Here is a 27,289-nt window from a genome sequence, read left to right as displayed (position 1 = left end):
AAATGAATAGCTTTAGATTTTAAACTATTGGTTGGATGAAACAAAACATTTGAAATTGTAAGAGGCACTGTTTTATAACTTTTTGATGTTTTGTAGAATAGACCACTGATAGATTAGGGCTGCAACTAACAATTTCAATAATTAATTTGCCAGTTTTTTTTATTAATCTAAGTATATAATATATATATATTAGTAATATAAAAGTTATATTCTTTCACTTTTATTTTAAGTGCATTTCCTTGAGTAGCGTATAGGCCTATAATTTTAAATGCATAACTCTGACTTTTAATAAAGTACTTTTACATTGTAGTATTAGTACATTTAGTCAAGTAAAGGTTCTTCTATCACTGCTCTCCTATTTTTTTCTATTGTGAACAGTTATTTTCATGGTGAAGCCGCTACTCCATCTGCTGCGCAGGCGCACAGCGTGCTGCAACATTCGGACCAATCAGCGGCCAGTGTTCCAGGAACGTCCAACAGCAATGGCGGAGACAATGAAGCAGAGTGGAAAACATGCTATTCCTAATGAATCCAGTAAAGTGTCCAGTTACGCTGACTGCGTGTGCGCGTTACTGAAGCTGCTAGCAGACTTTGGGAAAGAGGTTAGTTAATATAGTTTGAGCCACGTACCCTCAAGTTACAGATTTTTAGTCCGTGTTGTTTGCTAGCCAGATGCTAATGTTTTTAGCAACCTGGTGTATTAGCAGGGCTGTTTATTACGTATCTGATTCCGCTGTTCATTCATTGTTACTCAGCATTCAAGTGATGTTTTAGACCTGCAAGTTGCAGTAAAGTAACTGTGCGTGGGTTTCTGCTGGCGGTAAAAGATTTAATTATCTCTGTTTAAACGGCTTACAGTTAACGCTAATGCACATGGTCAGATATAGCTAATCGAGCCACTTCGGCTGATTGGTGTAACGTTAAGCAGAGGGCATTAATTTTACATCAACGTATCTATAATTATTACCACATACACAGCTCCTAATCTTGCACTGCCTTGCATCTTATAGCCTATCCAACATTTGACCTATATTCTTAATTTCACGAAGTATGGCCCTTTGCTTTGCGTATATAATGTGGGATATCTAGTCCTTCCTCGTATTTTTGTAAATCAGGATAATACAGTCTATGAAAAACACCACTGGTATCAGCGCTTTTTACACTTTGTGCACTGTAAAAATGTATAAATCTTCTGGTTTACCCTTACTCCATCTACTGTATACATGCAAAAATACTATTACAGTGCATCTAAGGTACTAGTAGCATCATTGTAGTTGCATTTCACCACTGTTTTACAATTAGAAGTCCAAGTAAAGATCATTTTTAATTAATCGTTTTTGTTTTTAAAGTGTCAGAAAATTCTTATTAAAAATCACAAATTTCCAGAGCCTAATTAAGATGCCTTTAACTTTTGTCTGACAACTGTCCCAAACTCAAATGTGTTCAATTTACAACAAAATAAAAGCAGAAAATGCGTGAAACATAGTACTGCGGTTTTAAAAAAAGCAGTACCAGCAAATGATTCACTTCTATTTTTTTTTAATGACAATGATTATCAAAACAGTTGCTAAATATTTTTTAGGTTATTGATCAGTCAACTAAGTTGACCTAAAAATTATTTGACATATACTTGATGAAAAACCAGTTAGATATCATCACCGTCATGTAGTTAAGAAGTATAACTTTCTTACATTTGATAATTTCATAAATTGACAATTTTGCACAATAAACAAGAAGTACAATCTTGCTCCATCACCCTTCAAAGAATGTGTCATTGTGCTCACAAGGTGACCAAGAGCGTGCTCAATGGGTGATTGTGTTATACAACAAAGATTTACAGATTTTGGTCTTTCAGATTTTTCTATAAGAGCTGCAAATATTTGGAGCAAGTTACCAGCTAGTATTGGACAATGACCTACCCTTGTTCAGTTTGTTGCAATTTTAGACCTTGCTAAAAGAGGAGCCAAGCATGTGGTCCCTGAGTGTCTTGGTAATTTTAGTAACCTCTGAATACATATGTGTGTGCAATGTACTTTAAATTATTATTAGCTGTAATGTACTTTTAACATTAGGTTTTTCTTATGTGTGATAGCTAGTGTTTATTAGTCTATTAATGATGACATTTAATTTTCGTGTATAATGACAGTTTGTGGAGTTTTATGATATCTATGTATTTCCTGTCCAGGTACTGCAGGTAAAATTTGGCTTTGCAGCAAATTCTGGGGCAGTCGATGGTTGTCCACTGCCCCTGTCATATAAACTATTAAATAAATGTGTGCATGTTATTCTGAGGCCATGGTATTCTTTGCTATTCACTGAATCTGCTGTAGGCTGATGTCCAGGACAGTGTATCCTTCCTTACTGCTGTTGTGTTTTTACATTTCAGCTCAAATTAAGTGATGATGCTCTGAGAATAGAAGTCAACGCAGACACCGTAAATGTTTCATCACCTCCAGCCGCTCATGTTTACAGATGTTTACAGGAACATGTCACTAAATTACAGGTAAAGTGGCCACACACTAAAAGCTTTATTTCCAGTTTATACATTTAATACTGATTAAATGGCATTTTTTTGGTGGGACAAAAATTAATTTATCAATGCATCTTTACATGAGATGGCAAAATGCTGATATTTAAAGTGTTCTCATACCTTTTTTTTCTAGGTGTCTTTGGTTGTTTTTGGGAGTCGGTCATTTATAACATATCTTGTTGTTTTGACAGTGTTCTTGTCTCAACAAGAGTTTTCTGTGTATTTAGGCTGTTTCAGAAAGCCTAAAGATACTGGTGGACGCTGTCGGTGATCGATCATCCACAGAGGACAATGCTGTCATCGCTTCTTCACTCCAAGAGCAAACGGCTGCACTGTCTGAGCACCATCCTCACCGCTCAGTGTCTGCAGAAAGCAAAACAGCGGCTGATGACGTCATGGTTCAGATCAGAGCTGGGAAGTCAGAGGTTGGTCTGTTTGATTTGTCATCTGTTCTGGCAGTGACATCTTTAGAGCCCTCTTTACTCTCTGTCAAGCAAATGAATAATCCTAAGTAATTGCTCCCAAGGATTTGCACATGACACTCCGCAGTGAGGCAAATGCTTGATGGAGAACCTGATAAGCTGGGTTCGGCAGAGAATAAGGGGTTCTTTAGTGATGTGGTCGGGTATAACAGACCACATTGCTGGAGGGCTTTGAGAGAGGGCCAGGTCCTTGATGGATTATGAAGTGGATGCTCATTACTCTGAGATTGCATGTGGATGAAGGACAAGAGGCCCCATTCTGTTGTGCATTTATTTTGGTAGCCAAGCAAACAGTATTCATTTGCCATCATGTGATGATGGCAAGCATTTCAACTTTTTTGGCTACCTGGAATAATTTCCTGCTGCGTTTCTCTTCCATGTAATATAAATTGCTGTGTACTGTTTGCCACAGATCATTAACTCCAAGTAGGCAGATAAACCTCATTGCATTCTTGACGCCTATCAACAGCTCATCAATCCATCATATCTTATTGTCTGTGTTGTCTCTCCATTTTAACCTAGATTGAGCGAAGAATATCTGCATTTATGGAACGCAAGCAGATGGAGATCAATGAAAACAATGTACGCGAGTTTTGCAACGTGATCGACTGCAATCAGGGTGAGAATGGGAGAGAGGTTGGGGGCAGGGTGGAGAGGGAGCCTGCACACAGATTGCCAATGTTTGGGAGAGAGCTGATTTCCACAGGCGAGAGGTCAGGCTGAACTGTTCCAAGAGTGGGGCTGAAGTAGCTAACGCACTCGGCCTCAAGACACAACCAGCTTAGTCCAGAAAAACATGAAACAGAGGGCCTTTTTAAATTCAAAGCCCACATGAGATACCAGGAGCAGAAATCAGGACACACTTATAGTAATAGGTGTAATGTGGGTGTAAGTGTGATATGTATTTTTTCCAATCTTTATTTTTTATTACATTCTAATTACATTCTGAATGTAATTTTCTTCTTTGTAGAAAACAGCTGTGCCAGGACAGATGCAGTTTTCACCCCTTACCCAGGTTTTAAAAGCCACGTGAAAGGTAAGAAAATAAACATTCACCACAAAAATCATTTAACAGGTTTAAGAATTGAAACCAGCCAAATTATATACACAATTTTTAAAAAGTCAGATCCATAATGTGAAAAATGCCTGTAAAAAAAAAAAAAAAAATTCACCTATCCAGAATTATTATTTATATTATCTTTTTGGTTTGGTTTGGTTTTGCTTCTAATGTCAAACTTCACTTTATAGTACATCACATGTATCCTGACAGAAATGTTTTGGGGTCAGTTTGCTGCCAGAAATCATAAAAGAAGTGCTGAACAATTAAAAGCACTAACAGTGTGATCTCTGTAAATTCATCTAAACAGCTTAACAAAAGCCAAGGGTTTGTCATATGCACAGTTAGGAAACATGTTTCCCTGTACAATGACATTCTTACTTTTCCGTCCACATGAAATATTTAAGAATATGATAAGAGAATGTATGCTGCAGTGTGCTATTATGCATGTGCAAACTGAGAATGTAAACAGTACAGGGCCCCCTCTGTTCCACAAGACTAATGCATGTTGTCAATCAGTCTCTGGTTAATATTGGGTTACAGCTGCTGTTTGTGTTGTTTTCCTTGACTGGCCAGTTACACGTGTGGTGAACACTTATGGGCCCCAGACTCGTGGTGGGGGAGGCCAAGGAGAGGCTGGAGAGCAGCAGAGAGGACCAAGGGCAAGAGACCTTGGAAATACAGCCATAGAAGAACGACTTCACAACATCGAGACTCACCTGAAACTCCCAACAGGTCAGAGACGAACAAAGCCTCAAATGTTTTACTAATGCTGAAATAAGTGTATATCACTTGGTCTCTTATGTTTAAGTGCAACACTTTGAACAGAAGTATTTGCCTTTTTCAGAAAGTCCCAAATCATATCAATTAACCATTACACTATAGAAAGTGACACATTGAAATGCCTTTATAAAGTATAACTCATGAGATATTTATTGTTGATAAATAAGACAAGAAGTCTGTATTTACTGAACGAAATCAATTTATTTACACAAACATGACAAGAAGCACTATTTCCAACAGTAATTTCATAAGACAGAAAAAAATGTATGTAAAATGAGTATTTAGGCTGCTCAAGAAGTGTCTTCATCCTCAGCAGGCCCAGTCCCATTGGGTGTCTACCGGAGACTAAAGCAGCTGGAGGATCGTATCCTGGAGTTGGAGGGACTCTCACCTGAGTACTTTCAGTCCACAGTAAGTCCTCCGACTTTGAATTAGATGCAGTAAAGGTACTTAATAATTATGACTCACTGTTACTACATGGGTCATACAAGTTTGGAAGAGTAACAAATGTATAACTCGTGGTGTCAGGATGTTGGTAGTAGTAACACTGCAGAATGCCTGAAAACCATTGGGATTTAATTAACTATCAAAGTAATTCAGTGATAGTTGTCGATACATTGCAAAGTGCATTGTCAATAGTTAATAGGTTTTGCCCCCCCATGGTGTTTCCTCCACACAGTTATTTTTTACTTTGTGTTGAGGTGGACCAAAGGTTTACAGAACAAAATAACAAAGCTATTACTTTAAAACTGTCTGGTTCTGCTTTTAACAGCTGACAGATCAGGTCTCTTAGACTGCCATCTGTCTCGTGTGAATGGTATACGGCCCTGAGCTGACCCGCATGCGCAGAAGAGGACGTGACGTCAGACGCAGTGTACTGTGTTTGCGGAAATAAAAATGGATGTGGCTCGTGATAGCATGTATCCAATGTGTATCCAAATTAGGACCACATATGAAAGTGGCCTGGGCCGGATTTGAGTCACTTCAGCCTGCAGTGTGAACGTAGTCTAAGACCACGTTCACATTTCTGCGCTGGAGGAGGCCATAAGCAATATTTGTGCTCTCCTCGATGTTATTTCTTTATTTCGATTGCACATTAACTGGTACATCGCTACGCACATGCTATCACGAGCCGCAAACACAGTACGCTGCGTCTGACGTCACGTCCTCTTCTGCGCATGCGGGTCACCTCAGGGCCGTATACCGTTCACACATGAGACAGATGGCAGTCGCATTTAAATGACAGTGTGAACAACAGCGCAAAAAAAACGATCTGAGCATTAAGACCTGCAGTGTGAACGTAGTCTTAGTTCTTCACTGTGCTCCATCATGATCCACATCTGGGAAAACAGTCCCCCTGAAATGAAAATATTCATTAAGACAAATATTTTCTGGGATTAAGCCACAGATTGTTTGACACAATTTCTGTAAAAACAGTCTCTCTTACCTTAATTTCCTCCTGAGGGTTGGCACCATTTTCCACAGCTGTGTCCTGTGAAGGGTTGTTCCATCCCTCAGTGTCAAGATCATCTTGGATTGGAGGCAGGCTGTGGGGGAAAACAGACAAAATGTTATTTTGTTCTGTAAACCTTTACTCCACCTTAACACAAAGTAAAAAAAAGTGCACTGAAGCATGCAAACCAATTAAGGGAGAAATGCTCACTTTAAGGTGTTCTTTGGTTGGGGACACTTCTCCCTGAAGCCTCCAACATCCACAGTCTCGGCTCCATTGTCCCCACTCACTCTTGAACATGCACTAAAACAAAACTGCAATCAAATTAAGATGTGCAGTGTTTCAGTATTATACAGACATTCTTAAATTCTACAAGGTTGACTGTAGTAAAATTGTCAGTTTTGAAATTGCCCTTGTAATGACTGAAAAACAGGAGCACCTACTGTAGTACGTACTGCTATAATATTTAACACTGATGTAGTTTTAATTATTCACATATTAAATGTTAAAAGAAAAACAAGAATCCCAGAGCCACGGATGCCTTGTTTTTGGCCGTTTGGAGGATCAGGATCTGTGACAATACATTTAGAGTTAACTCAGTCGGCTACTCGAAGTTGCTTACAAGTTTATCTACAGTGAATTAAAAAGATAATTCTATTTGCCAGATGTACTATAAACTATGGAAGCCCATTCCCGACAGTTACTCTACATTTAGAGTTAACTCAGACGGCTACGCGAAGTTGCTTACAAGTTTATCTACAGTGAATTAAAAAGATAATTCTATTTGCCAGATGTACTATAAACTATGGAAGCCCATTCCCGACAGTTACTCCGACTTAAGTAAATCTAAGTAGAAATTCTAACTTAGCTATGTCAGAATTTCGACTTAGCCAAGTCGAAATTCCTACATAGCTCAAAGTATCTTGACGTAAGCCTGTCAAGCGGAAGTAGTTATTCTTCTTCCTGTTTAGTTGTTTTTGGCGCGGAGACAGAGAGCTGCAGCACCCTTTACCGTAGCGTAGCGTGCACTGGATAACAAACAGCCATTGGAATTCACTCAAAACGGACCCACGCCTGAAATAATCTTCAATTATTCCATCCATCTGAACTGTGTGGTGTGAAAGGTGCTGTAGCGTTAGCTCTCAGTCTCCGCGACAAAACACGAAGAAGAATAACTACTTCTGGTTGACAGGCTTACATCAAGATACTTTGAGCTATGTAGGAATTCTGACTTAGATATAAGTAGAAATAACGACTTAGAGCGTTTTATTTCTCTTAACTGGCGGGAATGGGCTTCCATAATAAACTGTGTCACGAAACAAAAGATGAGAAATTCTAATCTGACCTGAACTTGTCATAGTACTCTCACTTGAACCACCACAACTTTAGAATGTTTCTCACCTCATCAATTTGCAGTTGACGTCCATATGTAGGAGTGACATGGGCCCAGAACGCTGTCGGTCCTCCTCGCAACACGCCAGAGACTGTTCAGGCTGTGCGAGTCCCATATTCTTGTCCATGCGCTCTGTGGCCTACTGAAAGACACATGAGGGGAGTTAGTCCTATAATGTCTGTCATAGTTATAACAATTACTCTGATCACAGAAAGACAGAAACCTGTACAAACTAACACATTTCACAAAAATCATCAAACATGGAGAAGTCAACAGCAGGTTTCTCAGTATGTGATGCACTTTGAGGCTAAGTGGATGTTTTAATGGCAACCGTTTTCTCTAATCAATTCATATTTCTTGCACATCTGAGCCTCTTCTCCCCTACTCACCTGACCTTTCCTTAATTTTTCTAGCCTATGCTTACTAGTCACATTAATGTAGTAACAGCATCAAACTGTTAGACAAAGCACTGTACATAAGTGCAGTTGAGGCTTCTGTACTTATTTCTAGTGTCTGCTGCTTCACATCTTACCATACCTTTTTACTTCACTAGATTTATTTGATCATTTGAGTTTATAGTTTCTTTACAGAATTAGATGAAAAGAAAATACAGTATAAGCCTAATCATGAGACGTCAGTAATCTCTGGTGAGAAATTTACAAGCTACTCAGCAGAAGTTCAATTTTTAACTGTTAAAATATTTCGTATATAAAAGGTATATTTCGCTGCCAATGCCTTTGCACTATTATTTAAGCAACATATTGAACGTAGCACTCGTACCTTAATGGGGCATCTCAGTAAAAAGAGTCCGATCGGTTTGGAACAAACCAAGTTTTCATCAGGGCGGAAACTGCACCTGTATGTTTCCGCCCTGATGACCAAACCGACCAGTGTTTTTTATTGAGCTGCACAATTAATATGAAATATAAAAGACATTTACATTAAGGGGGCATGTAAAACTAGAGGCGTTCTTTTATCTACAAGACTACACATCCAACAGGGAATAAGTTACAAGTCAACTCTTAAGAGATTTCTCCTACATTGAGCAGGTTTCACTATTTAGCCTGACTATTGATAGGCAGTGTTGCAACCCCTGTCTCATCTAGTAATTATATCTTTTCTGGTAATTGTGAGATCGTGCATAGATTGGAACTCTGCAGAACTTACCTGACAATCATCAGGTTTTAACAAATTCTTAATCAGAGTACTAAAAATATTTCATAATTACAGTACGAGTTAGTTACAAGATAAGAGCCTTTTTTTGGTGAATGCAATGCACTGGCTTTACCTTTACAATCCTCTGCTGCAGTGGTTCTTTTGCCTCTGATTTGCTCGCATACCGTCTGTCCAGATCCTTTATTTTGGATACTTGGATTTGTTTAGAGTGGATAGTACTGTGGAAAAAGAATGTGCACACTGTCCAGCAGTATTTCAGACCATTAGTCACACTGTGTTGCCCAGAAGCTCTTTGGAGTATTTTTAGTTTGTCCATTTCACACACTCACTGTTGGCTTGCACAGTTAATGTGTACAATGCCTAAACTGGCAGGTAGAATATTGGTTTGATGTAGAAATGATTTCAGAATGAAATGTACTTACTGAGAGGAGTTTGTGGGAGATGCTAATGGAGTTTTCCCTGATGTGTCCTGATACTTCAACACGTTTCCCTTCTCGAGTTGCACTTGAGTTGATTTGAATCAAAAAAGCAACACATTTGGTTAGATTTACATTTAGATCACTACAGACAACTCACTCGAGAAATGAAGACTTTTTACTACTCCGTGCTTTTAGGGAAGTGCAGGCTCAGTAGATGGTAGTAAGTAATTTATTGGACTTCATATTCAACCTGAGAGACTTACACAGACTCTAATTTCCCATCTTGAAGGAGTCTGACCAGCATGTTTAGTTATGGGTAAGAGTGCTTGAGATGCTGCATGTCTCCTCATGCTGGTATTTCTCAGCACAGCATGCTGCCTCTGTGAGTACGCTGCTTTTGACTCGCTGCATGTTTGTATGAGCACAGCAAGAGATGTCGAGAGTCTTCGAATATGAAAGATCCTGTCAGTTTATTCAGAGTGCCACTTTTTTTTTTTTTTTCCAATTTCTGATTTCTGAAGATACTGTAGTTTGGTGTTTGCTGAAGAGCTGTACACAGTTGGCCCACGATTTCAGGAACATTTCAACACTGAACAGCAAAGGAGGCTACTTCAATTATGCAGCAATCTAAAAAATAAACAAGTAGTTTTTGTATGGTGCGTGGCTGCAGGGGCCAATGTAAGCTGACAACCGTAACAGCTTATTAAACGATATCGTGATATCTTTGAGATTTTCTCAGATAGCTTAATGTCATTCATTTGATGATACATTAATGGAATACCACCGCAGCTACGCACCATATTTAAAAACAGCAGCTTAAGGGTTATGCTAGTAGATGAAGTAGCGTTATCAGTGTCATGACATTGGTAGTGAAAACCCTTGAATACATTTTGTATATTGTACTCTGTCATTTTGCAAGAAAGTCCCCTAAACAATCCCAGAATTCAACACAGTTTACTCCCTGATGTCATTGTGAAATAGGCAGAGCACATATTAGATGTATTAAGTGGATATTAGGACATTCAAAGCCTACGTTTTAGTATTAGAAAAAGCCTTTCCATTAAATCTTCTCAGTAAATTCTTTTTCAGTCCTTGAGGTGAAATAAGAAGGTGAACAGACAAGTACCTCAGTGTACTTAAAGTTTGAGCCAGTTAAGAAATTGTTCCTATTAAAAAGGCTGTGTGCTTTCTTTGTAGAGTCACCTGCACAAGCGACCAAAGGCCTCCCCTTCTCAGGTTAGAAGCTTTTTTTTCCTGTTTCCTTTCGCTGCACTTTCTAAGTGGAGGTTAACCCTGTTTTGATCAGTTTTTTTTTTTTCTTACCTTGTCCTTCAGGCCTGCAGTCTGACAGAGCTGGATGAAAAGATCAGTGCAGTGAAAGCGGCGCTTCTGAAGAGGGTGAATGAATTTGGGCCTGGCTATGGGGCAGAGTGTCCACTGTAACAAACACAAACCAGACACAATACATTTATTAATGCATTCAGCATGTTTCCTCGGTTTCTTTTCTGTGCCTTAGCAACTCATTAGCACCACTCTCACCATCTATGTAGTTAAAAATTTCACATGCCTCATTTTACCTTTTGATATACACTGCCCAGCCCCTTCAAAAGTCACACCTGTACAGTTGTGTGCAATCCAGTGCAACACTTCTGCCTTCACATCTGTATTTATGAAGCTCAATTATGTATCTGTGAGGTCATAGTTAAAGGTGGTGGTGGTGGTGTACCGGACTAAATTATATTCAGAGGCGTCTATATTTTTGACCTCCCCAGCTACAAACAGAGGGTCAAAATATTAGGAACACCTCTGAATATAATGTAACATCACCTTTAATTATTACCTCAGTAGTAAACATACAATTGAATTTGTACATTTATGGTAATTTCACCAAAAACAAATGTTAAGGCAGAAGTGTTGCACTGAATTGCATACAATTGTACCGGTGTGACTACTCCAGTGGCCAGGCAGTGTGGTTTACTTAGATGTTACTCCTCTGTAAATAAAGACAATAAAGGTATTTTTTTCCATGAAACATTGAACTTGCAATTGACTCATGATTTTAATATATTCACTATTAAATGCATTGTAATGTGATTGCACACAGTCATTTATTTATTGGTAGAAAGTATAATTTTCATTAGTATATCTATAAATACATTAAGGTGGCTATAAGTGCTCAGTTTGCGTGTTTCCATCCATTTGATGTTTAATCTTGGGCACGCACCTCTAACTTGGCACCCATCATAACTTTAATTTTCTGACAATGCACAAATGGTTTCAGCTATAACAGGTAATACAACAATTTGAATTGCCTTTAAAAAAAACTAAATGAATAATTATATTGATCATAGATGTTTTTTCATCTTTAATGTCTAATATTAAGAAGGTGTGTATGTACATCTTCTCGTGTCTGTGTAACTGAGCTGAATCTGAGAGGGCGCACCTGATTTATCTGTCTGCTGTGTGCAACAATGATCACCCCTAATGGTTGTCATTATAACAAATGACCTGATTACAGCAACTCTGTTTGGAAAACATATTGGAGACCCAACAACCCAGCATTAAATGGTACGCCACTGCGTTTGACACTGTGACATGTTTATAAAAGATGTAGAGCTTTAACTGAGCAAGCGGCTGAAGCAGTAATTATGATTTGTTTTCTCTCGTGAGTAAACCAGGAGGATTACTACATTACTGGGAAATTGCAGTGAAGGATTAACTGACAGGTATCTGCTGGCTATGGTAGAAGAAGAGTCAAATTCTTTACTCAAGTTAAAGTATTAGTACAGTTTGAAACTCCTACTTAAGTAAAAGTACACAGGTATTATCAGGAAAATGCACCAAAATGTATTCATCCTGTAGATCACAACCTTAGATTGTTAATCCTGATGCATCAATATATAAACAGCATTTGACTCTACTGATACTTGTAAACAATTCATCTTCCAAAGGGTCACAAGATTGATGGGAAAGAAAGAAATGTTCTGCTGTAAACTTTGTACTTATTTGACTTTTTTTTCAGTGTAATTTTGGATAATTTTTCGTCTTTGGACCTTAGACAGTGATCTAAGAGCAATCATGCCCTATTAATGGAAAGAAACCACTGAAACACTGATTTAATTTGTGATAATGTGTACATTTTATGAGCGTACCCACAGAACACACTGTGGTATATGGCACAGTTTCAGGCTATATTCTTGTCCCACTACAAATAAATATTAAATCTAATTAACTACTAACTGTAGCTGTCAAATTTAGTGGGGTAAAGGCATACAGTATTCCCACTGAAATCTAGAGGTATATAACTAAAGTAGCATAAAAAGGAAATACTCAAGTAAAGTACTAGTACCTCAGAACTGTACTTAAAGCTACAATCAGTAGGAATTCAAAATCTACGTAGCTGGCACTAATATGAGACTCTAGAGCCAGTTGGCTCAGCTCCACCCAGCCCTTTGTGATCACAGATACCAACGAAGTTCACCCAGTTAGCGGACAGTACGACATTCATCTGGTGGTGGGCATAATTCAAATCACGGCAAAAGTCATCTCAGGACGCTTTACAAAATAAGGTCTAGACCTTACTATCAACATTATTATTATTATTATTATTATTATTATTATTATTGCCTCAACCGGTTGGGGTGAGTGGATAGAGGAGAGAGAACAGAAAAGAAAAGCAACAAGACACAGCAATGAAACACTGGGCAGGCTGATGTGCCCGGTGACTGCTCATCGGAAACGTACAGCTCCAGAGCCAGGCACAAAAACAACGTAACTCCCCAACTGACCGCCCTGCTTCATGACAACTGTGAAACAGCACAACTGTGTAGCAACTTCCACCACATGACAGGTGGACACCACAAATTTACAACCAGCACGGTTTGTGAACATCGGCAGGGAATTAAGAGTGGGTCCTGAACTTTCACAGAAAATGTTTGCAAAGCCCTTCTATATGGTTGCAAAGCAAACAAATATCACCACAACTTCAGCAGGCACCAAACTGGGGTGACTGAGAACAGACTTCTGGGAAAAATCACCAGGTTAGTGGAGACTAGAACACTTTCAGCTGGTGGGCAGTAGAACAACGCAAGTCACTGAGCTGACTGCCCTGCTTCTTGTCTACTATAAAGCAGCACAACTATGCAGCAACCGTGACAACATGACAGGTGGATACAACACATTTCCAGGCAGCACAGTTCGTGAACATCGGCAGAGAAATAAAAAGTGGGCTGTGAACGTTCACACAAAAGTTTGGTGAAGCCATTTATGCCAAAAACACAGGTTGTTCTGTCATATATAGGACACGCTTTGAAAATACATCAAAAATTGAATGAGAGTCAACGGTTTACTACATACTGTGCCGTTAAGTACAGTACTTAAGTAAAATGTTTCTGCTCAGCTTGTCTGGTGGAGCCAGCTTTGCAAGAGGAAATTAACTTCCTCAATCACCCTTTTAAAATGATTAATTGCAAATAAAGGTGCTTTGGGAGGGCTGACCAAATAAAAGCACAGACCACGTTGAAGCCGCTGGTTGGAGGTTTTAGGTACTTTCGTGCTTCTCGTGGAACAGAAAGACCATAACGTGGCATTTTGAAAACAATTTTGCAATAGATGTAACAAACAAAAAATGACTTTCTCACGTTTCTGGAATTTACAGTAACTCCCTTTCTTTTTCTTTGCGGATGTTCTTTGTATGTCATGTCAGGATTTATTTCAGACTTGATTGATGGAGTGACTGGAATACAAAACTGTGAAATTGTTTTCTTTTTTTTTTCTTTTTTTTTTTTACCTCTTCTTTCAGGTGTACCCCGATTGTTTGGCTGTGCCTGTCTCTTGCTCACAGACTGGAACCTTCTGGGCAACAAGGGGCCACAATGCGCTGGGAAGGGGAGCACTTGAGCTGCAGGGTGGGGGTGGGGGGGGTCTCATTGTTCCCAGGGAGCTTTTGTCTCAGACACAGTCCCCTTATGAGGGTTAATAAGGACAAATTAGTCTGAGTGTAACAAATGGATTATGGAGTTGGACAAAAGGTTGTATTTTGCAGGGTGTTTACTGGGATCCACCCATCATCTGCCCATTGAGCCGAGCACGCTGACTAGCATCTGCATGAAGTGGCTCACTAAATATCTCATTATCTTTATCCTGTCTGTTTTATTATACAAGCACATTATGTGTGCAGCTTCCTACAGCAAATTTAACTAAAAAGTAAAGTTTACATTCTAATAACGCAGTTTGTAATCACTGTAATTACCTGGCTTCTTTCCTACAGCTCACATCAAGAATATAAAGTCACTATATCAACATTAGTGTCAGTGGTTAGTGCTCTGAGGTTGGGTGGGCACAGTGGACCCTTTCAAATTAACAAAGAGCCACTTGCTCATTGACTCTATGTAAGTCCTGCCTGTCAATCAGTCTTCCCTCTGCCTGATGTCCCTGGAAACCTCAGTAAAAAGACACAGAGGTGTTCCTTGTCTTCTCTGGGTCCAGTTGTATTTTTTGGTGGGGTCGAAGGAGTGGATTCATATCCATTCATATCTCTCAAACTCTTAATGGGCTCCAAGCCCTCCAAAAAAGAAAGCTCTTTCCTGTGACTAGTCAGCTCCAGTCTTTATTCATCTGTGGCTCCGTGTCAAAAAAAGACTGTTGCTCGTTTGTGCCCTGAACAATGAGGAACAAGGCTGAATCTCTAGCTGGGAACAAAAGACAGAAAACAGGCTTTTCACTCAGCAGAACATTAGATTCTGACACATTTTGCCATGGCAGTTTTTTCCCCATCCTGAGTGCTATGGCTCTGGTCTTTTAAAGAGACCACCTGTTGGCTACAAGCCTGTTCTTCATTACAGACAAGCCTATTATCACAGGATGAGGAGCACCACAGGCTAACTTTTTTAAGTTAACCCTGCAGCAGTTTCCAAAGCTGGCCGACTGGGAAACGTAGGTTACGTGTTACCACTGAAAAATCTATTTTTTGCTTGTAATTTTATATCTTGTTTTAGAGTAAAGGCTTTTGTCAGCAAAAGAGAGAAGTAATTCCTAAATTCCCTTGTTATTAGTCACAAACAAACTGACTTGGGTGTCTTCTAACTACAAATTTGGAATCAAATTCATATGCATTGCTAGGAGAAAATCGATATGTACCTTCTGTAAAGCTGGAGTTATAATGCTTTGCAATTATTTCTGGCATCTGTAGGGCTTGTGTTCTTGTTTTAAAAGCAGATTTGAACAATTTAACACCCAAAACATTAGCATAACTACAGCGTGATAATGATTTTTGTGACTGTGTATAAGATAACAATACTGTAGGTGGCAATCAAATGCATACTTTGGCTTTGAATTGGACAAGACAAACAGACCGACAGGGGCCAGGAGTGGCTGCTTTGTGCTTTTGGTTTAACTGTGTAGAGATTTTAAAAATAATGGTAAATATGGTTTTCAAAGCCATAAAACCTACAGATACGCCAGAGAAAATTAAAAAAAGTTCAATTGCTCTGGGAGGAATCTTCATTTCTCATAAGGTGGCATTAAAACAGCAAATACCTCTGTCATGCTCATACCATCACTGTCAGCGTGCATCTGATGCAGTCACACTTGTTTCATGCTCACAAACACCCGGAGGAGGAGGGGGTGGATGCACCTGTGACCCTCCTACACAAAACAGACAGCACAAGAGAGGATCCCCCTGCAGCCGACAGGCTTCAACAAGAGGCAGTCAGCTGCTCTCTGTGGCCCTGCTGCAGAGTCCCCAGGCTCTCCGGAGTTAAATGTGCCTGTGATATTGCCAGGAGGGAGCAGCGGGAGTTGAATTCAGGCAATTACAATCAAGTCAGGGCATAGTTAGTGCGTGGGCCCTGGCAGCACCTGAGCTGGATGCTGATGAGACACTTAGCCCTAAACCCTCATGCATCGGCCCAGGCACTGCATAGAGCAAGCCCCCCCCCCCCCCACTCCTCCCTCTCCTTCTCTCTTGCCATGGCAGCAGACCCCCTGCTGGACACTTCCACTTCCCTTCACCTCATTTGGGCCTCTAGAGCTCTCTCACCCTCTCTCTCTCTCTCTCTGTCTCTCTCTGGCCCTCACATTGCTTTATATAGGTGGCATGGAGTACTGCACTCAATCACTCTTCATTCATTCACACTGTACAATAATAGACTACTCTCATATTGTCCTTCAAGTACCAGTGCATAGCAGACCTTCAAACATCATGTGATGTGTCATGCCAAATTCTTGAGAAATATGTGGAGTTCTTTCTCTTTAAGGTACGAAAGAAAAGCTGCAGGTAAGTGCAGATGAGCTGCTTTCAATCATTCTGTTGTACCTCAATGTGCAGAGGAAAGCACCGTTACAAGAGTCTCGCTGACTGTCCTCATCTTTATTACACATCAGACCAACAAGCCCCATCACACTGCTATCCGCACTGATATTCATTTGCACGTGGCTGACTGTGCACAGCATGTCCCGACTAATGTTTTTATGGGAAAAGGAAAAGACAATGCAAAGGGATGTGCAGTTCTTGAATATCTATGACCCAAGAATATGGAGTCAGGCATCACAACAACACTCTTGGCCCCTTTTCCCAATAAGATGCTCTCAGCTCTTTCTGAAGGAAAGCCTCCCGGCACCCGCCCTCTCTCAGCCACCACACTTTGCTGAAGTGTCATTAGGACTGTAAAGGGCAGGTTGCCATAGAACTCAGACTGCGTATGGACTCATTGATAAAACGATACTTTGAATGTAAAGACCTGAGTGTGGCGCATAATATGAGGGGTGTACAGGGGGCTACACTCGCTGTGGTCTGCGTGCATGCATCTTTCATATGTTGCTTTAGTGTTCTGTTTTGTGAGATTGCTAGCTTTGGTCTTCAATCCACTTTCATTCTCCATCTCTAGCCGTGCTTATTAAAGCTGGGCATAGTATTTGGAGGAGCCAAGGGGAAAGGTGGAACACCTTTTTCACGGTTTTTGCCATAATGGTTGTCTTTTGATTTTTCCAGGGCTTTGGAGACTACCAGGGATTGTCTCTTTGAAATTATTCCATTTTGGCAGAGAAAAAGAAAATGGATTGTGCTGATCCTGTTTTGTTCCTGGGGGGACGGCTGCAGTATTATCTAGGGATGACACCGGTGGCGAAGAGGCAATCACAGTGGCCCTCGCTCTGACAAAAACACTCCATCTGCAAAGAGAGGAGGAAATCACACCACAATGATGTCTGACTCTTCTACCTCACTCTGGCAGCTGGGCCCTGGGACCCATGAACTGCTACACAGTCGCCACCGCAGCGGCTGCTATACAAATGCACAAACACCACACTACAAACCAGCAGCTGTAACACACAAAGGCAATGCACCTGCCATCACACAACAACAAGAACTGGGTGGATTTGTTAGAGAAGTTTCTTTAGCTGCTCAAGGCTGATTAGAAAGATGTGTTTTATCTGCTGCATGCTTATTAAAATTAGTACCAGTACTGATATCATTACTTGTACTAGAGGTGTTAGTATTATACTATCATGTGTTTCACCTTTTCCTTTTTTTGAAACAAACTAATCCATAACGTGTTTTCAAGTGTTAAAGCTGTTTGCCTACACAACACAAACACTATTAGAATGTCAAGCGTGCACACACACCCCAGATGAAAGATAAGCAGGCGTGTAGCTTGCCCTGTTAGTATTCAGTTGTGTCACCTCTCTCCCTCCGTGTCCCATACCTGGGGGATCAAACGCACCTCTTTGTGAGAGAGGCCTGACCTCCTGCTATTAGCAAACAGAAGAGAGCCCAGCTGACACCACTCTTGAGATGTGCCATGCAGACAGAGGCCTGTGATTACAGCACAATCCTGAGGAGACAACCCTCCACCCCGCTCCAGCAACTCCACACACACACAACCTGCCCACCCCCACACACACAACAAATTCACCTATCTCTGAAATAGATGTTAATCTCTTGCCCAACTGGCTGCCTCTGAAACCTTGTTGACACACACATCGCTGAGCCAGAGCCATAAATAATCAATAGGGCGCTATTTTTGGGAACATATTTCCCAGAGCAGGTCATTTCTAGTGAATTATCCTGTGGCAGATTAAAATCTGAGATTGGACTTTTAGATTGGTGGTGTATGTAGGTATGCATCTATGCTTCCACCTATGTGTGTATGTTCATGTCTACGGATAGAGGAGCTCGCTCTTGAACAGAGCGTAACACAGAGGAATATGGGTCTGTCTGGTGCCTTCACAGCACCGCATGAAAACCAATGAAGGTAAAGCAAGAGGGGGGATTAATTTGTTGTGAGAGTCAGAGGCTCAAGTGGGTCTTCCAATAGCAAATTAGCAAACCCTCATTTCAAAAACCCTCCTACATACTAGAGAATAGTAATGTGCAAACACACGCATTATGCATATGCACATGCATACAGTATGTTCCTGTGAGATTGAGGAATAAAATTTATTTTCTGAAAGATATTCCCTACTTTTCTTGTTCCTTCTCACTCTGTCCCTCGTTGACACACACGTTCATGCACTTGCACACACACACACACACACGAAGAAAACTTCAATTTTATCTGCAGGGGCAGAAATCAATCTCACATCTCTTTAGTTAATCCGCAATGGCTCTCTACAGATCCTGACACTAATAAGGTATTGAGCAGGTGAGGCCAGGGGCTGAGGAGGAGAACAGAGGGAGAGGAGAGGCCTGCAGTCTGGGGCCCGACTGGCGGCTGGCACAGTTCCAGTGCAATTATGGGGCTTGTGTATGGGAGAGAAGGGCGCAGGAAAGAAACATCAGGGATAGAAGGGAGAGAGAGAGATGGAGGCATAGAGAAAGAGCGAGATGCAAGGGGTGGGGGCAAAAAAAAAAAGAAAAAAAAAGAAAAATCGATCCCATCTGTGGTATGATGGTTAATTAAAGCAGCTCTTGAGCAGCCCAAGGATGAGAGGCTTGGCTGGGCTCCTGGAGGCACAGCTCTGATTACTCACACAGAATGGATGGTTTCTTAGCAATGAAAGGAGGAGGCCAAGAGCTGCCTGGTGGGGTGCACAGACGACATCAAGGAGGAGAGACATGTGCATGCTGCACACTTACATATGTGCACACACATGTGCATATGGACTCACATACAGACACACACTTGCATGTGCATGCATACATATGCAAACACTTGTATACATTGCAAGGCTGTAGACAGCGCAAACATCACCAAATTAAATCAAAATAAATGCATTAGGAATCTAATCCGATGTAATGTGAGTCCACTAAATGTGAAACCCCACCACAAGATGAGCTCAAGAGGTTAATGACAAAACAAAACTAAAAACTAAAGTTCTTCTAACTGTAGCTTATGGTGCACACCAATGTCTGTGTCACTACAGTCACATTACATACTATTATTACTCTTTCCTAATTCACTCGTCTCCATCATATACCTGTTTAAGAAGACTGATTCTTCCTCCAAGTTGCCCACCGTCATCCAGGTTTCATCTCATCTAACTATTACATAGAGATTACATCAAGTCGCATTACGCCCTCCTCATTGACATTCATGGCTCTGTTATATTGAGAGGGCATGGGTGACAGCACTAGCACTTTGGTATGACCCCACCCCCATATGGTGAGATTTGGTATTGCATAATATTGCCGAGGAAACATTAAAATAGGTGTTTTTGCATTTCAGCAGGCACACACATTCATATTTACTATCCCTGGGTTTGAGATTTGAATTATAACTAGAATGCAGTGCTTTATAGCGTGATCATAAAATATTAAATCATGTATAAATCTTGACTTTGTCTTGGTGTCACATCAATAACAAGGACATAACACAGTCATAACACTAGTACTATGTAAAACAAGGGTTCTTGAAAAGACAGTGTAGATAGGACTGAAAGATGGCCCATCCTCCTCTTTTATAAAGTTGAAGCTGACATATAATCATACCCTCAGAGTTAGAGAGTGATTATTATAAACCTCTAAATCTGAGGTGTATGAATTATGTATATGGCGATGATTTGATGGCTGCAAAACAGAAAAGAGGGTGCAAGCGGCTGATTGAGGTGTGCCATGTGGTGTGTCTTTCGCCGCCATGTCTCCTGGTGTAGACATGCGAGGTCAGGGCCCCGTGCTAATTGGTGTCGAGCAGAATGCTTGTGAGCTAAATGAGAAAATTACCCGTTCTGGGAGGAATCAGCTGCAGTTGTTGGGGTGCCTTTTACGGTACAGCTGCAGTTGTATATGTGGTGGAGAAAGCAGTCTGGCTCTGTGTTTGTTGAGGGGAAGGAGGCGAGTTAGAAAGTAAACTTTTTTAAGATGTGGGAGCTGCAGTTCACTTACACAGCCACACCTACCGGATATATCGTCACAAAAAAAAGTAATGGCACCGTTTGCAATTTCCTGGTTTTCTGCATAAACTGGTCAAGAAATGTGATCTGATCTTTACCAAAGTCACAAACTTCAACAAACACAATATTTCTAAGCTGATAAAACACAGTCATGATCTTTCTTGTCTTTATTGAACACACCCATTAAACACCAAGTGACAGTGGTAGGAACAGTAGTGGCAACACTCGGTTTCTGATGTCACTAAACATCAACTGGAGTCAGTAAGTCTAATCAATGAAAGGAGAATGGAAGCGTTGTTTAGAACTACACCTTGACTGTGCTATTCACAAGCAGCATCAGCTGATGTGAGCCATGTCTCAAAAAAAGAGATCTCAGAAGACCTATGATCAAGAGCTGTTGATTTGCATGTGGCTGGAAAGGGTTAAAGGCCTCTCAAAGACTTTAGATATGCATCAGCCCACAGTTAGCCATATTGTCTATAAATGGAGATGACTTGGTGCTGTGGCGACCCTCCATAGAAGTGGGTGCCCAGCCAAGATAAGTCCAAAGGCACAACACAGAACGGTCAGTGAGGTAAAAAAAGAACACTAGAGTAACAGCTAAAGACTTGAAGGATCCATTGGAGTTGGTTAACATCTCTGTTCATGAGCCAACCATATACAAAATATTGAACAGGCATAGGAAGCCACTGCTCTCCAAAAACAACACTGCAGCAGGCCTGAAGTTTGCCAAACCACCTTAACACTCCACAACACTACCAGGAAAATGTCCTGTGGACAGATGACATGAATGTTAAATTGCTTGGGAAGAACACACAGCACTATGTATGAGAACATCATCCCAACAGTGAAGTACGGTGGAGGGAACATTATGTTGTGGGGCTGCTTTGCTGCCCCTGGATCTGGACTGCTTACCCCATTGTGGAGGGCGAAATGAATTCCCAAGTTTATCAAGGTATCCTACACGATAACGTCAGGGTGGCTGTCCGCTAACCTCAGAGAGCCATTCACAGTTCTGTGAGGAAGAATGGTCTAAAATTCCTCCTGAAAGTTGTGCAGGTCTAATCCACAGCTAAAGGAAGCGCTTGCTTAAGGTTACTGTTGCCAAAGGTGGTTCAACCAGATAACAACAAAACACTATAACCATTACGTTTTCCACCATCACTCTGTATGTCCAATGGGTGTGTTCAATAAAGACAAGAAAGATCATGACTGGGTTTTATCATCTTACAAATATTGTTTGTTGATATTATTATTATTGATATAAGCCTTCAAATTTATGTCTTAAGTGTTGATTCGAGTCATGCGACACAAATCCCTCACTTCTGTTGGGTACTTTGACTTAAATAAACTAGATTAATACTTCTTCTAGCATTGCCAGAGGCCTCGAGGAGTAGACTGAGTTTATGAATCATACTTTCACCTGCCTCGTTTTCCTCTATTTATTCATACCATACAAAAAAATTCACTAAACACAATCAACATGATTCACTCAACATGATCTACATGAAGAAGCATTCTTCGTTTTCAAATCATCTCACTGAACTCCTTGATGAGTGATACGGTTTGAGATATTTTCATTCTACTTAAACTGTCTTTTATTCATGAAATGCTTTTTCCCTACTTGCCTTTGTGTGCAGGCAGAGTTTTCATTCAAAGCCCAGGCACATTATTCATTGCTACATGCAGCATTCCTCTATTCCTCTGGCACACCCAACAAACAGACAAACAACAGTGTAGACCAAATGACTAAAGTGTGAACTGCTTTCCTTTTGTTCTTTCCCTTATTTCTTTTTTCTGCTGTTTCTTCTCTTTCCAAGACGGACTCACCCAGTAATCTTAAGTAAACATCATTAACTGTTTGCTCCTATTGCCCACAGAAAGTATGCTGCAGCCTCCTTTGTCTCACTATCAGTTGTTTAAAGAGGTTTGTGCTGTAATGGCGTGGTCAGCCAGTGCCGGGGGCTTTGAAGGGCCATCTCGCCTGGAGAACTAAACTCAGTGGTCACTGAAATCTGACACTGAAGTTCAAATTTCAGGAGGTCACATTGCAAAATAACTAGTAACCTTTGTGCAGATTTTTCTTTGTCTCTAGGCAGGTGATTCAAGTAGTTCAGTTACTTTTTGCCATTTTTGTGTACTTAACTACTGAAACTACAAACTGTAGGCCATTAAAGTAAAGGAATTATTTTCTGAGCAGCTTTGATAAGGGCATTTTCTGAGCCAAATGGAGCCGCCTGCTGGATAAGAACTTTGGGAGACGTGTATAAACGGGAGCTTCTGCTCTGAAAAGTTAAAACACAGGCCCATTATTTAGACCACATTCAAACCTTGTGAAAATCCCAGATGGGATTGTTTTATTTAAGACAAGTTAAGTCTCAGGTAATAAACTCAGGTGAGTGGCATTTTTGTTGGCATGTGACTTTTTATGTTATACTTTTGTATCACATGTACACTGTCAGTCTGATGGTAGTTTGAACTAATTTTTCTAAGTAGCTTTATTTAACTAGATGTATCCCTAGAGTAGCTTTGCTGTTAATTGTTAATTTATTAAATCTTGTGAAAAAGCCTGCTGACTGCTGGGTGTCATCCTCTATAATGGCTTGCTTTTAACTATGTACTTTTACTTAAGTAAAATTCGAAATTGTGACTTACATGATGCAGGGTATTTCTTCACTATGCTACTTAAGTAAATGATGGGAACACTTCTTTAACTGCTGTACGCCAGCAGAGAGTTTTCAAAACTTAGCAACCAAGAAGTTATTCAAGAGGTTGGTTCATTACTGATCTACAAGGCATTAATAACATTTGTCAACGATTAAAAAAGCCATTAGTTTTAACACATTCACTTTTAGAAATGTTTTATCTCTAATATTCTTAAAATGGCACTAACTTAATGCCATGAAGCTTTTGGAGACCCAGGTCCATCATTAAAAAGATTCTAGCAGCGGCAGGCCCTGGGTGAATAATGGCAGTGGAGCATTAGGCGAGAGAGATGTGTGACAGCCTGAGTTGTGAGTCAACATCAGAGGCCGCAGGTTGACCCCCACAGGGGATTTACACACTGATTTAAGAGCATCTCTCAGCTCCTCTCCTCTCTGTGGCACTCAGGTCGTCAGTGCATACAGCTCTCACCTGATGCAATATAATGTCTAAGGATACAGACACCAGCTCATATGCACGCTCACACGTTTGTGTGCGGGATCATTCTCATTATACCCTTATTCTTAGCCCTGCTCCATCTTCATCTTCTGTTTTAGCCCCTTTTTCACTGCCTGTTCAAGCCAGGATTAAGCTAGCACTTCACTGCCACGCTGTTCTATGTAAAAGGTTTAAACCTGGGATACAGGGCTTAAAGCAAGGAAAATGTCTGCTTGAAGTGTGTTTGGGGCTTATGAGTAAGAACAAAGGAAAGGGGGTTCACAAAATGAAGAAAATAATTAACAGAAAATGAACATGTTCATTACCACAACTGATACAATCTGAAAAAAACTTTCACCTCTCATCCAACAGGCTTCATCAGTTCTGCCCGACTGACTATGACCTGGATGACTGAGAATCTGCATAGACTGATAAACAATGGGTGACTTCAAGTGTTGATGACTGAATGTGACTAGACGCTAAGGTTACTTTTACATGCTCAGAACTAATAAGATATAGGCCTACACACACAAACAAAACATAAATGGAAGATGTGATACTGTGCTGGTATAGGATGCTAAAAACATAACCTAGAGAGCTGTAGGCTACAAGGCAGATGAATCATGACTGTGGCCATGGATGTGTTACTGACCAGGCTGACAGTGCACAGGCTCAGGGGCTCAAAGGGTAAGGGGCCCCTAGAGCGACAAAAAAAAAAGCCCAAAATGAGACAAATCCACACAAACATGCAAAATGACTAATAACAGAAACACTATCTGCCCAGAGATGCTAAGCAACTGCAAGGAGATGCAAAAGAACTAAAAAGAGATGCAAAACAACATCCAAGAAGACCACAAAGAGAGCAAAACCGTTTCAAAGGCAAACAATAACTTTAAAAAGACTAATGGTTTATGTACTTGTATAGCATTTTTCTACACACTGAAGCATACTCAAGGCACTTTTAAAGAATTTACACCGGAGGAGCATTTTGGGGTTCAGTGTCTTGCCCAAGGACACGTCCACATTTGGACTGGAAAAGCCGGGGATCGAACTGCCAACCCTACTGGGGACGGCTGCTCTACACCCTGAGCCACAGTGGCCCTGAAACAAAACAAAGCATCTTTGTTACAGTCTCAATGTCATAGTTCTATGTAGGTGGTTTATATCTGTGCTCAGGGGCCCTCTGCATCACAGTCTGACCCTTAAGCCATGGGGATACGAGGAGGGCACAGTTTACCCTGCATTATACTGGCAGCAGAAGTAGTCGGCACAGGCTTACCACAGCTTGGCGTCTGTAGTAAGGTAGGGAGAGGCAACTTGGGGGCAAAGGGCTACGCTGTGTTCCTTTTAAGACCCGACACAAGGGTTGTTTCTCTTCCAACATACTTATCACACAAACACATCACTCGTACATAACTGAATACAACCATAATCCTAACATACTGTACACGATGCACAACAATTCTACTTGAGTCCAAATTATTTCCTAAATGTGCAGGACTAAAACACATCGTTTTAAAAGCAACACCGATATGTTTCATATTTCCGATGCATGCAGTATACATAACGCTGGACATCACACCTCTACTACTGGTGGCAGCTGTTGAAAAAGAACACTAGGATGCTATTCTGCCATTTTTGCTTAGTTGAGTGTAAATAAGCAAAGCAGTCATAATGGAGGGTCAGCTTAATGGCAATATACCAGGATCTCTGTCTGAAAAGGAACATAAGGTCAGGGCAAGATCATATTAGGGTCTGTATCCAAAGAAAGAGGGCGAGAGAGAGAGAGATCCGAACCCCTGCAGGGGTAAGTAAATACAGCCTAATGGCCTCTGATTAATTCCACATTGCTCTCATCGGGCTAGTAAAAAGACATGTAATGACCTGCATCTCTCTCTCTCTCGCTCTCTTTCCTTCTCCCTCCTTTCTCTGCCTTGCTCCCCCTCTCAGTTTCTCAATTTCTCCCTCATTTGCTCAGCTTTTGATTATGAATTAAAAGGGATTGCAAATGGTATGCTGTTGGTTGCCCCCCCTGATTGCCATATTTGATTAAGAAATGTCAGTGCGCATGTTTCCCATGTCTGTCTTTTTTTAGTGGCTCTGTTCGCTGTAACATTCACACATGCACAAGGAACACAATGGCTCCTCGGCTCTCAGACGGTCTGCCACGAACAGCCAACTTGCGCTAATCAAATGCATTCTTCTGTCTTCCCTTTCTCTTTTTCTCAGCCTCTTTTCTCATTTTTTGCCTTTTTAAGACTCTGTGGGTTTTTGTATCGGCTGTGAGACACACCAACAAGGGAGAAATCAGACAATTAAAGAGCATTGAAAAAGACAGGTAGCGGGGGAACAAGTGATAGGGATCTGTGTTCTTTGAGAAAACTGAAACCAGACAGGAGCTAGTCTCTCTCTGAAAGTTAATTGTACTCCTCAAAAACTGAAACTTCTCAGAGCTGGTTGGCAGAATGACTTTGATTTGTACTTTCATTCAGACAACATCCACATATAGACAGTTACTCACAGTATGCATCTACTGTGACGATGACATACTCTCTGGAGCTTTTAACTGCAGGTATAAATAAAAGACATGTATCCTGACTTCTGATCTTACTAAGTAACTAAGTAGATTTACTCAAATACTGCACTTAAATATGATTGAGGTACTGTACTTTGAGTATTTTCATTTTCAGCTACACTTTGACCTTATTTCATTAGTCCACCACATTTATTTGGTAACTTTAGTTACTTTTTAGAATCAGATTAACTACACAATATACAGTATAATCACTGGACTTTAATGATCCCTGGTGGGAGTTCCACAAACCACCCCGCAGTACATTATGTACTTCAAATGATGACTACATTAGGTAGTTAACATTAGTGCCACCTTTATCAGCTGCATCCTGAAATGTGCCATTCTGCATAATGACCCCTTTTATTTTTGACACTTTATATATTTTGATGATGATACCCATGTACTTTTACTTGAGTAACATTTTGAATGCAGGACCTTTACTTACAGAGAATTTTTACACTGACTGGTATTTCTACTTTTACTTAAGTAAAGAATCTGAGTATTTCTTCCATCACTGCCGACCTTGTTGTATAGATGTCTGAGCTGTAAACAAAGACTGACATACATCTTTTCAGAGTGATTGTCGGTTCTGCTTACCTGCAGCAGCTCTAAGTTGGGTTCCTCGCTGTAGGACTCCATAGCAGATTAAGGGGACAACTGGCCTCCAGTCACCAGCTAAGGGAGAGAAACACAGTCAAAATGTGGGAAGCAGCCTTTGGTTTGAAAGTCAAAAGCTCAAGCCTCAATCTCTTGACATTCAAGTCCTTCGTCCAGGCAGACCAACCCTCCTCCTAGAAATTATGAAAGCCAGACTGAGAAGAGCTACGCTAAATTGAACTTGTACCGTGATACAGGGCCTCTGGCCTGGCTCATGTTTGGCCCTCAAGCCAAACAAACGGTGAGCGACTAGCAGCTAAAGAGTCGGGCATTTCCCTCAAGAGGTGGTGGAGAC

General features: G+C 40.7%; 2 protein-coding genes across 9 annotated transcripts in view; one reads left to right on the top strand and one right to left on the bottom strand.

Moving 5' to 3' along the window:
• The first annotated feature begins 403 nt into the window (after positions 1-403).
• On the top strand, positions 404-10,964 carry mbip (MAP3K12 binding inhibitory protein 1). 2 transcript variants are annotated; one of them, XM_020608003.1, is made up of 9 exons: positions 404-602; positions 2,387-2,503; positions 2,758-2,955; positions 3,535-3,631; positions 3,983-4,048; positions 4,646-4,804; positions 5,169-5,263; positions 10,491-10,529; positions 10,629-10,964. In XM_020608003.1, exons 1-9 carry the CDS (start codon positions 483-485, stop codon positions 10,734-10,736), a joined length of 999 nt encoding a protein of 332 aa, XP_020463659.1. In that variant the 5' UTR covers positions 404-482; the 3' UTR covers positions 10,737-10,964. The 2 variants fall into 2 exon arrangements, with proteins under 2 accessions (XP_020463659.1, XP_020463658.1); XM_020608002.1 differs by having other exon boundaries at positions 405-602; positions 5,166-5,263.
• Positions 5,191-27,289, bottom strand: part of rps6ka5 (ribosomal protein S6 kinase, polypeptide 5) — a 70,278-nt gene continuing 48,179 nt past the window's right edge. For 2 of the 7 annotated variants that reach the window (XR_002275535.1, XR_002275529.1), the window contains exons 18-26: positions 26,935-27,012; positions 10,617-10,730; positions 9,297-9,378; positions 8,987-9,092; positions 7,707-7,840; positions 6,516-6,619; positions 6,300-6,399; positions 6,140-6,209; positions 5,283-5,410 (exon numbers count right to left, since the gene is read on the bottom strand). The gene's annotated coding sequence lies outside the window, so the exon portion shown is untranslated. The other 5 variants (XR_002275530.1, XR_002275531.1, XR_002275532.1 and 2 more) reach the window with 5 other exon arrangements.

This window comes from Monopterus albus, unplaced genomic scaffold (assembly GCF_001952655.1).
Source record: "Monopterus albus unplaced genomic scaffold, M_albus_1.0 scaffold90.1, whole genome shotgun sequence".
NCBI classification, from domain to species: Eukaryota; Metazoa; Chordata; class Actinopteri; order Synbranchiformes; family Synbranchidae; genus Monopterus; species Monopterus albus.
Note: the sequence above shows the minus strand (reverse complement) of the source record. Positions and strands in the feature narration are given on the sequence as shown.